The 15,130-nt window shown below is 40.1% G+C and overlaps 1 protein-coding gene across 2 annotated transcripts in view; it reads right to left on the bottom strand.

Moving 5' to 3' along the window:
- Window positions 1-2,222: 2,222 nt before the first annotated feature.
- The window catches only part of ARID3B (AT-rich interaction domain 3B), a 237,685-nt gene continuing 224,777 nt past the window's right edge, over window positions 2,223-15,130 (bottom strand). Inside the window, exons 8-9 of one of the 2 annotated variants that reach the window (XM_030187552.1) lie at window positions 12,498-12,587; window positions 2,223-6,939 (exon numbers count right to left, since the gene is read on the bottom strand). In XM_030187552.1, coding sequence (XP_030043412.1) covers window positions 6,773-6,939; window positions 12,498-12,587 — 257 coding nt within the window. In that variant the 3' untranslated portion in view covers window positions 2,223-6,772. Of the gene's footprint in view, window positions 6,940-12,497; window positions 12,591-15,130 lie in introns of both variants that reach the window. The other variant, XM_030187545.1, reaches the window with a different exon arrangement.

The raw sequence follows: 15,130 nt of genomic DNA on the forward strand, positions 1-15,130 counted from the left end.
GTAGCTGGTGAACTCCAGCTATTTGTGGATTTACAACCAGTAAATGACAACTGAACTGTGGGTACAGCTGCATACTCTCTGGACCAATACATTCTAAGTTTGCATAGGCAGCTAGCTGCCAGCTTCTACTCTTAAGCACAAGAGTTCACACTAGAGTGAGGCAGTTCAGTACAAATGAGAAACCCTGAGTATCACACATTTCGTAGATCCAAAATATTTCCATGAAAGGAATCCTTTATAGTGGGCAGCCTTTTCAACGTGTACCTAGCTGATACTAGTACTCAAATTATTATTACACGTTTTTGAAAAGAGTAGCTAATTCTTCTACTCTCTGGTAAAGCAGGTCGATGCAATATGACATTTGTGAGGTTCCTAGCACTACTGTATCAACTTAATAGCAAGGTAGGCAACTGGAAACCAGTGGGTATGATGTCATTTGAGATACATAATACAATCTGAACTAATATAGCTCCTTCTCCCAAAACTGGTCACACAAACTGTTACCTCTGGATTGGATATTCTAGCAACTAATTTTAGCTGTGATATACTATTCCTTAAGAGTTTCAAAAGGGTAGAGGGGTTCAGGAATACTGCTACTAAAACTAAGTCATTACAATTGGGTAAACAAAAGCATAGTATAATACGTCACATGTCCAAAGTGCCACAGTCAGTGGCAGAATGGAGATTAGAATGCTCTGCCTCATTTATTATCTTACCATCACACTAAACTTCCTAGAGATAAAATATAATGTTCCTCTCCAGTGATACTAAAGCCAGGCCATCAGGCTGCACATCTGCAAGGACTAGCTAATTTACCTATATAATGACTGTTCCATCCAATCAGTAAATTAGTGCAGAGCTCTAGTGAGCTCCAAGAAGAGAAACTTACTAGGACAGCACAACAATTCAACCTAAAAGCAAAGAGAACTTCAAAACACTGCTTGGAAGACAGTGCACCCGTGAATATGTAGCATTTCTATGCTGTGTATAGCATAGAACAAACTTGGACACAAAAGATTTCTGCCGCACTGTTTCTGTCACAACACAACTGCACAAATATAATGGATAGCTCAAATTTATCATTTTCTTCTTCAACGATTCATAGACCAGGGATAAATGTTGACATTTTTCATCTCTGCTCAAGAGATTTTCCATTTTTAATGTAGTTTGACACAAGACAAAAGAACACCAGACCCTCTTCAGAGAGCTGAGGGCAAAACAGATTTCAGGACTCTCCAATGTTTAACTCCTTTTAGTTTCTCCATCGTAATTTGATGACCTAAGTCAAGCACTCTTCAACAATGCTCAAGTGAGATGAACCCAAGGTCAAAACCACTTATATGACAGTAACTGCTAACAACCCTTTTCCTATCGATCAACAGTATAATTGATAAAAACTGCCAGATTTATATATTATTACTTGCTGCTAGACTTTTAGATTAATGTTCTTCAATGTACAATAAATTGAGTTTTATTAAGTAGTTCTCGAATAGGTTCAAACAGCAAAACAGGGTGGTTAATATCTACCAAACAAGTACATACTCTACAGCACAGAGGTTCAAATTAGATTCTTGTGCACTACAGCTAGAGTCATTCTTGCCTTTACTATAACCTATTTAATCCTACATAAATATGTAAGTTACCCACTGGTGTCTAATTTGCTTGACTTCATATATTTCCAATTAAAGCTTTAATGGCCTCCAGTAATAGTGTCAGAGAGCCTGTGCTTTTTTCTTAAAACTAGCCCACAGACCATCTCAGTTTCCTTGTCCATCCTGTAGCTCATCTCTTAGAAAGTGGGCTAATCCCACTGTTGACCATGGAAGAAGGCTATTACACAATATGGGTCATGGGATAAGTTGATATATAATCCTAGGGCCTATCTTCTGTACGAAATCAAGGAGGGGATGGGACAACTGCAGTGTTAGTAGCACTGATTAACTCAGCTCCCCTAGTCCATGCTGTTTCATAATCAACCACTGCATTCAGGCCCATCCAAAATTACCTCAATCTGTAAGAGAAGATATGGAGTGAACAGTGGGAGAATTTGTTATGAATCACCTTTGCAGTAGCTGATTTTTTATTTCAATGCTTTTCCTTACTGCTGCTGCTCCTCCAAAGTCAAGAAGTAGGATAGGCATACAGACAGAGAAAGGTTACAGTGATCTATCCCATTAATTCTCAATGTGAATGTTCTTAGTTAAGAGTGTTGCAAAGTTTAAAAACTCACAACATGAGCGAGAAAATGCCAGAATCCATATTGGCTGTCCATTAGATATGTTCTCAGCAATTGAGCTGTTGAAAATGTACCTGTAAGTCGTAAATGGGAAAACTAAGTAGAAATGGAAATTTTTTTGTATACAACTGAACAGGAACAAACATTAAATGTAACAGATAAAACCCTTAAAAAAATAAACAAAAAACAAAAAAACATTAATTTGTGCTGATGCTGCCCCCAGTATATTTTGGTTTGACAACTGAGTGCAGCGGTAAATTAATGAACTCTATATCCAGCACATCTGAGAGGGCCCACAGCATCACTGTATTCTAACCTCAGAAAACTGTTTTAAGTTCTGGAAATGAATTTATGATATACTTCCCTGAAACTGACTGATCAAATACAAGGTCTGCAGTTGACAGTTAAGTATTCATATCTGATGCATATACAAGAAAGCCACTGAAGACAGATGAAAAGATTAAGTTTCAAGCCAAATATTCTGGACTTTTCATTATATGGGAAGCCCGAGGATTAATTGCTGCTTAATGGAACCTCACCATTAAGATAGTTTGGGAAGCTATTCTCTACATCAGTAATTTTCAAGTCTGTCCTCAGGAAGCACCTGACCAGTCAGGTTTTCAGGATACCCACAATGAACATGCATGAGAGATATTTGCATGCCATGGAGTGCATGCTAATACTTGTGCATATTCATTGTGGATACCCTGAAAACCCAACTGGCCAGGTGGTCCCTGAGAAGCAGGTTGAAAGCCACTACTTTACATCATTAAAGCAAACTGAGAACATATGGGAGCATTTGATTACCTATATTTCTTCCCCACACTGGAAATTATTTCCAGTCAGTATTTTAGCCATTTTATCTTCGCTTATTTCTGGTGAAAAGACTGATGAATTTTAAACCAGCCATGTTTCTTCAACATGTCAACTTCTGTTTCTTGGCTTTCTTCCTCTGTCTCACCAATTGCCCTCCCTAGTCTGACAAGTCCCAGAATACAAGATCTGTTTTTACAGTCAGCCACTTTCATGTGTATATGCATTACATACATTTTTTATGACAAAGCATGACAATATCCATACTTTATTAGATCTTTTTTTGATGGGTATAGCTTAACTAAGAGGCACTTTGAAAACACACTGAAGTGCGTTATTGAAAATTTAACTTAACTGCACAACTACTGTGCATATTTTTACATTTGTACAGAACAAGTTAATTTTCCAACAACTGAATTTGAAACTGAATTATGTGACTGGATGTATGCGCATGTGTTTAGGAGAAATAAAATGGGGGAGGTTAGGTGCATTACTGTCTTATTGTCAATGTGCATGCCTTTTGAAAATGTAAGGCAAGCATGCAGGTCTAATACATTCCTGGAAACTCTGTTTTCTGCAGTTATATCTGTGCACGTTATAAGTATGTGTGTTTTCAAATGACTGAAAAAACATTTAAATGCATTTACTTTATTCCTAGTAGGTAAAATGTACCAAGCTTCCCCCCACCTCATGCCTTCTAGTCAGAGAATGGGGGAAAAAAAAGCCTTTGTGAATCAGGCCTTAATTCTTTGAAAATGTGGCCCTTAACATTTACTTTAGCACAGGAATAATTTAAAAACAGTTATGCTGAGACTTGTGTTCTAAACTCTCTGTTCTGAGCTTAAAGCAACATATGGTCAGAATGTAGAAGGGACTGAGTCTAAACCTTTGAGAAAAGCGGCAGCAACACCTGTCAGCAAGGAATTTGTATTCTAGAAATGAAAAATGTTTCACCATCCTAGATTTTCTTTGGTGTTACAAAAAAGCAAAGTCAGCAAACACTCACCCACACACATACACACACACATATATATATATATATATATATTTTTTTTTTTTTTCTTCTCAAAAAGTTTAAAAGTATGCAAATACTTCTTAGAAGAGGTAAACATGAAACATGAAAACTGAGGTATTTTCTAGGGCATCACACAGCTGTGGCTGTGGAGCCTGCTGGAGGCCTCACCACTGGGAAAGAAGAGTCCTGAGGTCAGTGGGAGTCACAATGCCTCTTGGCATTTTTTAGTAACAGTTGATGACTTCAGAGAACCATGTTAGCTGAAAGCAACATCAGAGAAGGACAATGCTCAGGTAAACTGGGATCTGCTCAGTATTTCTCAGATTGTTTTAGAAGCCTGGAAATCTTGCCCTATGTTGATGGTTTCAAATAAATTCTCTTGGCTTAAAATATGAGAGATGGAGGTTGGGGACCAAATACAAAGGGAGTGATGATGATGCTAACTTGACTCCATGCCATCAAGTGGTATCAAATTCTATCTTTTGTTTCATCAAGGCTACAGGGGATGCTAACTAGGCAATGTAGAACAGGCTGAAATATTATATCATCATTCAACGAGGCTGGCAACATTGGAGTAAAACTCAAGTAAATGTAAAGCTTGTATAGTAATACCACAAACACTCCAGTAGGGTTTTGTGGCTAGATGAATAAGATGTTGCTAAGTATTAGCCTCAATCATCAGCTGAATACAAGCTGTACAGATATGAAAATAGGTGGTCACCAATGCATAACAGACATTGACAACACTGACTGAGGAGTCTATCTGTGACTTGATTTACTGATTTCACCTCTCAGGATTAAGTCAAAAGTCAGAGCTTGAAGAGGTGCAGAATGGATGCAGAGGCATTTTTCCCTTCCATCCTTGAGAGAAGTGTTCATATTCCAGTAATGCCCAGTTTCTGGGCTTATAGTACAAACAGAAGTGGTTATTTGTTCACAATGTGATGCAAAACACCTCTATTTTCTTCTATAGACTTCATGGACATGTTTATGGATGTAAGCAAAAAACTTCATTGCAACAATACCACCGAGAACGTTCAGCACATAAGCCTGTCTTGTTTCTTAGCTGAATTGATTCTTCTTTGGGTATTATTCTTTGATCCCACTTGCTTTAAGCTCCAATATTTTACTATTTATATGTTCATCCTTTTTACTTCATGGCTATAAGCCCTGTTTTAAAAACTTTCATTCCCCCAGTCTACTCTTCAAGTTTTCTATCCTGTATTCATACTCTTCATGCATCCTATGAGTGCAAGAGGCTTTGATGAATGTAAGATTCATAATGGTGTTAAGTGGGAGGAGCTTTCAAACATTTTAAGCAACTATAGATTCTCAACAATCAAAAGTAGAAGGAAAACAGGACCTTAATTATTTTACTCACCCAAAAAACTCAAATGTTTAAAGGATGCATTCATTTGCAAGGGAATACATTTTGAACCTCTTCTGCAATATGGGCTAGTTCAGTAGTGGCTTCCACTCTTTCAGATTTTCTTCACTATAGCAGCAGTAGAACAGCTCTTAGGACCGCTGAAGAGATCATACAGTTAGAATGCTTATGATATTAATGAGGGTGATGTTTTGACCTGGGAATAATGTCTTCCCTCCACCTGCAAGGGATATAGTCTCAAGACAGCCCTGGTGACTACTGGATCAAGAATTTCGTGTCACTGAGCCAACCAGTCTCCTGCCCACAAACACACTGGGAAGGGCATGGAACACACAACAAGGTGCAGTGGCTCATTCAAGCCACTGCAGCCAATCATAAGCATTGTCACCACAAAAAAAAGAAAGAAAAAGTAAAGTAAATCTCAGTAAAGACTGACCTGTGAAGGGCCCCAATTCTAAAATATCTGGCATAAAACACAACTTCAAAATAATAATAGTTTCAATGAAAAACAATAAAATCTCTGAAATGCCCTGAGGCTACTGGATTGTCAATACTCTACTTTCTGGTGAGGTAAGACACTCACTGGGTTACCATTCACAGCCCCAAACCCTAACCCCCACCCCTCCCCCCCATTGCAATGCATCAGTCATATCTTTTAGGCATCCAGGCCTTAAAGACTACACAATCCCTGATTGAGTGCAGCTGCCATGTGAGTTCAGGACATAGCAATGGCAGCAGTCAAACTGGTCAAACAAACCTTTCCCCAAAGACAGCTCACAGTTCCATAGGGCTTAGCTGCCTACATTGGTTGGCTAGCTCTGGGTTATTCTTATGCACCTGGCAATCCTTTGATGTCAAGGACTTCCCCACCCTCAAGCAGATTCAACCTCCTGCTAATAAAAAAGAATGCAAACAGTCTAAACTGTAGCAGACAGGAATGCTTTCCAGGGTCCTTGAGCATCAAAATGACCCAAAAAAGGTTTGAGGTAAATGAAAAGCCCCCAGTGTATAATTAAGGAGCAGGAGGGCGCTTGTTCAACAACCCTGATTCTCTACATTGTCTACAGTGCCTTTGTTTTTAAAATGAAAAGATTTGCTTTTTTGCATGAATACTGTCAGAGGACCAGTCAATGTAAAATGCCTCTGTGGATTTCACAGGGGTCCAAATGTTGAATGTCACTGGAAGGCCCCTAAAAAAGTCCAAAAAGTGGTCTTGGATAATTGTCTAAGCAAGTTCCTGGAGATGAGGTAATGTGTGTACCGCCTGCTTGGCTCTCCCTCTGTTATGTCCCAGAAGAAGCAGCTTCCTGACATCTGCTTGTTAGAGAGACCAGCTAGTGGAGGGCTCAGCATTGACTGCACCCTTCGAAGAGGTAGAACTCTGAGAGCAATGTGAGCCGCTGACACTGCTGCTGCTGCTACTGCTACTACTTTGGCTGCCGGATGCTCCAATTAGTTGGACCACAGGTTTCTGAGCAAAGAGCACTCCTGCAAAGCAAGCAAAGAACAAGAGAGGACTGTACTACAATAAAGAAGAAAACAACTTATTTACGATAGTATTTTAGTAAAAATGAAGCTGTTTAAAGCTTATGTTCCAAGTAGCCAGTGATAGAAATTTACCGGTAAGCTTTTTACTGATTCAAAGATAAGGGCAGCAGGGCTAGCGAAAGTGTAAGCATCCTCTATACTACCCTATCAATGTGATTTATGTTAGCCTGAAGAAACGTTGCTGACATGTAACAAGTGTTCCAACCTAGACAGTAGTTCATCAGTCTCACAACTAAGGTCAAGTGATTTTGTCAGTGTTGAACTCTGTTCAAATCTATCTGAAAAGGTTAAAAGGCTTTTACCAAGCATTCATAAGATTTCTCAAGTTGCTGAAGCCTCATTGCACCCCTTAGTTCTGACAATATAATTTTGACTAGGGAAAACAATTTGAAACAGGGGATGCAGGAGGGTGCATTTGATCAGGGCTGGTCTTAGGCAGGGGCGACCGCACAGGGCATTGGACTAACAGGGGCCCCACGGTCGGTCGTGGTTGGTCGGTCACATCCTCAGCATGAATTTTGCACAAGTTGTACTATTTCTATGGAGGGGGGGGGGGGGGCCTGTAAATCAAATCTAAAAGTGGCTTGTTCTTATCTTGTCCAGAAAGTCTACAATAAAGAAGTTAGCAGTTGATTTGTTAAGTGACCATACATTACGCTCTGACGAGGGCTGCAGCATTCCCAGTAGCAGGGTCCACTAATGTGAAATGCCCTGCTTGGCTATTTATGCTTTTGTGCTAATGTAGGACAATTTAGGAAGTTATTAAAAACCCACTTTTTTTGTCTAAGCCTTTCTTACATTTTGATGTTGGCAGGTAGTAGAAATCTGTTGGAGGAGGTGGGGGGGGGGGGGGGGGGAAACAGCACATTTGTTGTTTGTATGCTTATAATTATTATCAGGTATGTTTCCTTTGTTAGCTGCTCAGGTTTAAGAGGGGTACAAGTTTTTAAAATAAATAATAAAATAAACAAACTTGCAGATGGTTTAAAAAAATTTGCATCACAAACTAGTCTAGTGCAATCAGGAGTCTCCCATGAGGAGCTTTATCAAAGGCATTCTGAAAATCTAGATCAACTGGCTCAACTTTATCCACGTTTATTCACGCCTTCAAAGAAATGAAGCAAACTGGTGAGGCAAGACTTCCCTTGGCTGAACCCATGCCGACTGTGGCCCATTACATCATGTTGTCTATGTGTTCCGTAATTTTATTCTATATAATAGTTTCCACTGTTTTCCTAGCACTGACATCAGGCTTAATGGTCTGTAATTTCCCGGATTCCCCCTGGAACCCTTTTAAAAAATCAGCGTCACACTGGCCACCCTCCAACCTTCAGGTACTATGGACGATTTTAATGACAGGTTATATATTACTAACAGCAGATCAGCCATTTCATGCTTGAGTTCCTTGAGTACCCATGAATGTATGCCATTCGGTCCAGGTGATTTACTACTCTTTATGGATTTGGGCCAGTACATCTTCCAGGTTCCCTGAAATTTCTTTCAGTTCCTCCGCATCATCACCCTTGAAAACCATTTCCAGTACAGGCAGATCTATTACATCTCCTTCTGAGAAGACCAAAGCAAAGAATTCATTCTGTTTCGCTGCTATGGCTCTGTCCTCCCCGAGTGCCCCTTGTGACCCTTTGTGATCGAACGGTCCCACAAATTCCCTTGCAGGCTTTCTGCTTCTGATGTACCTGAAAAAGTTGTTACTGTGAGTTTTAGACTGTGCGGCAAGCTTCTCTTCATATTCTCTTTTAGCCTTCTTTATTAATGCTTTGCATCTGACTTGCCAGTGCTTATGTTGCTTCTTATTTTCTTCATTTGGGTACTTTTTCCATTCTTTGAAGGACATTCTTTTGGTTGCAATAGCCACTTTCACATCACCTTCTAACCATGCTGGTTTTCTCTTCTTTCCATCTTTGCAAATACGTGGAATGCATCTTTTCTGGGCTTCCAAGATGGTATTTTTGAATAACGTCCACACTTGATTTAGTGTCATAACCTTTGCAGCCAATCCTTTTAGCTTCTATTTAACCATTTTCCTCATTTTATTATAGTTGCCCTTTTGAAAATGAAATACAGTTATAGTAATTTCCTTTAAGGGTTCATCCCAGATAGCAAGTCACTTAACCCTCCATTGCCCCAGGTACCAAAACTTAGATTGTGAGCCCTCTAGGGACAGAGAAAGTACCTGTATATAATGCGTACAGCACTGCAAATGTCTAGCAGCGCTATCAAAATGATTAGTAGTAATAGTAGTAGTAGTAAATAGAGTAATAACCAATTTCTTTAAACTGGGGTTTCCTGTGACTATCAGCTCTGTATTCCTTAGTTGAACTGGCTAAGCTGTGCTGCAAAAGTAAAGTTAAAACCCTATAGTCTTTGCCACAAAGGTTAAGGAAGTATATATGTAACTTTGTGTGATTACGGTAAACTGCTTGCTTTCAGACAGGAAAATATTCTTTAGGGGTTGGAATGATTCCGGTCTTAACATTTAATAAATCATCAGCCATCAACTGATTTGAATTGCAAATTGGATTTATTGTATAAATGGTTAAACGATCACGATTTACTTTTAAATGTGGAGAAATCTGTGATGTGGTTACCCCATAAATCAAACTGGTTGACTGTTCAGCCAGTGTTGCAAAGCAAGCCAATTCCATTAAAGAATGATAAGAGTTATTTCAGGATTTATTTGCGACAGTTTTACAAATTTGATAAACATATTGGTTCTATGGTTAAATCACCTTATTTTCAACGTAGATTGATTCACCAGATGATATTACTCCAATCTTAAGAGACCTACATTGACTACTAATCTGTGCCAGGATCACATTTAAACTTTGTCTGGTTTTTAAGGCTTTTAGGTTGACAGTATCTAAATACCTTATGGAAAAGTTGATTAAACAAGAACAGCAACATTCCTTATGGTCTTTCCAACGTTGTTTATTACAGCTTCCACAAGGAATAGAGCTTTTAGTTGCAATGGACCTTCTTTATGGAACTCTATGCCAACTACAGTCAGCAATTTTTCTAGCTATCTTGGATTTTGAAAAATCTTGAAAACTTGGATTTTTGAAAAGGCTTTCAGCAATTAAATAATTTGATGCCTTGTGTTAGCAAAGTTTTAGTATTTTATTTTTCAAGCTGTATGTAATAAAGCATTTGGGGGGGGGGGGTGGTGGTGGAGAAGGGAAAGCCAAGCTCAGAGTATTTGTAGGTGGGGGAGAAGAGAGAGCTGGGGAAGTGCCACAGCAGTAGTTAGGAGAATAAGATATGGGAAGTGGATGCATGGGGGTTTGAGAGAGTGCTAAGGTGGAGTGAGCGCCTTATGGTTTGTAAGCACTACGGATGAGTGTGTGCCAGAGAGAGAGAGGACAGAACATGCTGTGTTGGAGGAACTTGAGAAAGCGCTATGGCTGAGTGTATGGAAGTGGGGATTGAGAGAGCTTTAAGAATGTGTGTTCTGGGGAGGGGGCTGAGAAAAAGTGATGGAGAACTGCAGGGGAGTTGCTAGGGAACAGAGAGAGGGAGAAAGAAAGCTGGAGGTTTCTACCTGAGAGGGGGCAGAGAAAAGTTGGGGTTGAGAGAAAGGGAGTTTCAGGGGAGAGAAATCAAGCCTAGGATGGATTTTTAGCTAAGCTGGGGAGTGAGACGGCTGGGGGGGGTGGGGGGGGGGTAATTTAGCCTGAGTAGGAAGAATGCTATGGGGTGTCATGCTTGGTGCAGGGAGAACAAGGTTTTTATGATGAGCGAATTCTATACAACAAAATTATAAATAATGTAGAATTTTCAAAGTTTCTGGAAAGATTTACCCCAGGAATATAATTTGCACTAATGATTAGTAGAAAGATGACACCTTTTTGAAATAGATTCCTTTTGTTTTTTCAAGTTCTTTTACTACTACTTTTTCTTTTTTCTTCTATTTGTCCCACATCCCACCCCCCCCCAATCCAGACAACATATGACTCTCCACTGAAATGTACCCAGAGTGTAATTTCTCTGGCCAGTACGAGTTGCTGCTGTACTGGTTGCAAATTTCCTTCCCTCTCCAGTTTAAAACATCATCTCAGTAAGTACTCCTACTTGGAAATTCTACAAGATGCCCACTTAAAATAAATAAATAATATATGTATGGGTGGTATATATATATCTATATCTATATATATATCTATATATATATATATCTATATATATACACACATCTGAGTGGCATGTGTGAGGCTATGTACATGCAAGAACATATGAACACAGTGCAAATAGGTGTGTGTTTGTGTGTGTATATATATATATATATATATATATATATATATATACACACACCCATACATTTATTTATTTATTTTAAGTGGGCATTTAGTGAACTATTAATACGATTTTTTTAAGTTTTAACTATGATTAACTTATCATGATCAAAGTTTTTAACTTCTATCTGTTGTCCAGAATTGCTTTCTCTCCTCTGCCTATCCTATTTCACTTTGGCACAACGTAGCAGAGGGAAGACATCAAAGTCAACTGAAGGCAGCATGTAGGAATCGCTGCCGAAGATCCAATAAAGAGCCAGATAAATGCAAGGAGGCGGGGGGGGGGGGGGGGGGGTGGGGGGGGGGAAGGTCAGCAGCAGGAGAGGAGAGAAATAGGTAACATGTTTAAAAGTAGAAGAGGAGCCACTTGGGTGTATGTACAGGGGAAGGATGCAGCAAGAGAGGAGAAAGGTAGGCACCTGTATAGAGGGGCGGGGGAGCAATGTGCTTTTGGAAGGAAATGTGTGTATGCAAATTTCACTATATCCAGCAGGTTTAATAAAATTTCTATGCAGTGGGAATTTACTAGTACTATGCCATCCAGCCCAGAGGTGTGACTAATCATGTGATTATTTTTTAAAACCACAATTAATTTTGATTTAAATTTTTTATCGTTGTCCACTCCTAATTGAATAACATGCTGTGAATGATAATCAGCCACACTGAGCATTTGTTCAAAAGGATGTTTGGGTCAACGTTAAGCATGTGTCCAAAATGTATGCTGCCATTAAGCGCACAATCAAAATTTTTGATCGCGCAATTGTGATTAAAATTCATAACCATTGCCTATCTCTAAGAAAAAAAAAATATATATAGACAGATAGATATACATATGCATGTCTCAAGGGCTTGTAGAAAACATGCAGCTGGTAAACTATAAGAGATTTTGCATTGAGGTATGGGTTTCTGCAAAACTAGATAGATCCAGAGAGATGTAGCTGAGATTATTTAACATATTTACTAAACTCCCAACTCCCTTATAGATTTGCTTGATTTCATACACCTGTTGCTAGGAAAAACTGCTCCACAGCCCCCCCCCCCCCCCCCAAAGTAAAAAAAAAAAAAAAAAAAGGAACCACTGATCCCAATGCATGTTTACCTCAGTATATGGCTTTTAAAAATGGACTTCAATCTGTACAAGCCTACATGATCATGCATGAAAGTGTGTCTGTAATGTTGTCTTTTCCATACCTGTGTACATTGTACCATTGATCTCAATGGACATATTAATGCTTCCAATGTTGCCAAGTGATGCACTAACTGCTGCCTCCGATCTATCGTCTGCTGGAAAAAAAGAAAATTAAAATTAACTACTAGAAAAATTGGGCAAGCACAAAATACCCTGCTCTATTATGCGACAAGAGTCATTGTTGCTATTTTTCAACAGACTCATATACCAGTCTATACAGCATAAGCTCTCTTCAAGAGGACTGTGAAGAGCCTGAGCCTATTCATCACCTAGACACTCAGCAGACTGAGTGGAATGGACACTGTGAAAGCCAATGAGACACTCCTCCCTTGAATACTCCATCCTCCAGCCTAAAAACAAGTGTTAAGAAAACAGCTCACTTTAAGCCAGAAGAACATTAGACACCTTACCACACAGGCAGGGGCATTTCTGTACTGCATATATTATTTTGCAATGGATTGATATATAAAGCAAAGTAGCTTACTGGTAACATCTGTTATCGGAAGACAGCACAGAAGTGGGTCATCAGATTGTGCTTAATGCAGAACAAACATCAGTTCCACAGCTTTCTCGAAAGACCTAGAGACCTTTATTGTAAATATATGGGAACTCCTAAACAACTGTAGATTCAGTGCACCTCTCTATTCTGTTTGCAGAGCTTTAACTGGGAGGAAGCTAGGGAAAAAAGGAAGTGGGAGGTACGACTTCTGTGTTTGCAAATAGCCACAGACCACACTGGTCCCCTCAGCACTTTTTGTGGTGAGGGTGTTTACAGACTATCAAAATGATGTTTGCCCTAAGGTCAACTTCATTTTAAGTATGCTGCCTTCACTTGCACACTCTCCCTTTTATACAAAATTAAGACTATTCTACAGTGTTTTCTTTGGAGGACGAAGGCTATGAAAAATGCTTTACAGAAATTAAATTAATCAAAAGGTAGGACTGAAAGCTTTTATTTTAAGGTAAGCATTGCAATAGTATACTGATCCATCCCACTATGTTCCTGGATGGTCGAGCTGCTTCCCTTCTCTGCTACTTTGGTTCCCGGTGGGTTCCTTTAATCCGCATGGTTGTACGGAGGCCCGTGTGGCTCAAAAGAACAGTCGGTCCTGGGACGGCAGAGGAGCAGAAAGCAGTCTGACCTGCGGCTCTGCAGCACTGGACTGGTGAGTATGCAAAAGGGGGTGGGGGGGGGGGGGGAGGCCTATGGAAAAATGCGGAGGGAAGGGAGTTGGAAAAAAACTGGATTTAGTTTGGGTGCAAGGAGGAGAGCTGAAAAAATACGGTGGGGTGTGTGCTGGAAAAAGGATGGCCAGAGTGTGGGTGCAGGGACCAAGGCTGGAAAAAAAGGTGAATGGAGTGTGGGAGAATAGGCACCGCAGATCTAACCTCCGTATATATGGTATCCTAGAGGGGATGGAGGGACAGGCATCTATATCTTTTATTTAAAAAAACAAATTCTGTGTGCTTGCTTTCCCAATTTCCCTGCACAACCTGTATTTGAACTGGAACGTGCCCATAGGAAGCTTCGTCCCAGACTAGATCACAATCTGCCTATCAGGATGTTTGTAATTAAACTTCACAGATATCCTGAGGTGGATTATATTTTGAGGACTGTATATCAACAGAAAACATGCACTTATGAGAACTATACAGAAATGATTTTCCCAAATTTAAGCACAGAAACTACGTGTAACAGGAAAGAGCTCTGGATTTATAAGAAGGCGCCACTTGCTAGAGGAGTTCTGGTGGGAAACTGGCACTCGGCCAAGCTAGTTATTTTTTCAAAAATGGAAAGAGGTGAGATTTTTTTTTGACTCTTCTAAAAGACATTGAAAGCTTCATCAAATCATTGGACTCTACAAAAAAGCAGAGTGCAGCCGATTTGGGACAAAACAAGTTTCAAGTTTGCTGGTGTAGCGGCTACTCTTCACAAAAAAGTGAAGGAGGTTTCCCCCCACAAAATTAAGGCTAAGTCCTCACAATTGCTACAAAATGCTAGATTTACAGCCCTTGCCAAAAGATTTGTCTGGCCTCTAGATCCAATCTCAAGCCCAAGAGCTGACACGATATTAGAGGAAATCAGATGAGACTGGGCTTCATGGCAGCGAGCGTGTGGAAACAGAGGGACCCAGCTCAGATATCCTAGTGCCATCTGGAGGGGGCCCACATGATGAGGCAAATTCAGGAGAAATTTGGGCCTTGCAAGGCCAGGACGAATGAGTTGACATACTACATCTGGGGCATTATTGGAACCCCTAATTCTGATTGGACTATTTCTTTTTGGTGGTCATCTTTTCGTGAATATCTAAGCTGCAGTGGCAACATGTGGAACTTTGTTTTTTTTGTGTCAGGACTGCCGGGAAGGGGGGGGGGGGGGTAGGCGGGAGGGCAGGAAAGGACATAGGTTTTGAGGGGGAAAGGAAGAGACAAGGGGGGATGCTAGGGTGAAGGCAGCACAGAGGTATTCTGTTAGTGGTTGCGGGGGTAGGGTTTCCAATGGGGTGGGGTAAGGCTTTATAATGTCAAAGGGTGGCATTAAACTAGCTACTTGGAATGCAGGAGGGGTAAATCACCGGATCATGCGTAAACATATTTTGAAGCATTTGCGGGATCTCTAGTTGGACATTGCAAT

Source organism: Microcaecilia unicolor, chromosome 1 (assembly GCF_901765095.1).
Source record: "Microcaecilia unicolor chromosome 1, aMicUni1.1, whole genome shotgun sequence".
NCBI classification, from domain to species: Eukaryota; Metazoa; Chordata; class Amphibia; order Gymnophiona; family Siphonopidae; genus Microcaecilia; species Microcaecilia unicolor.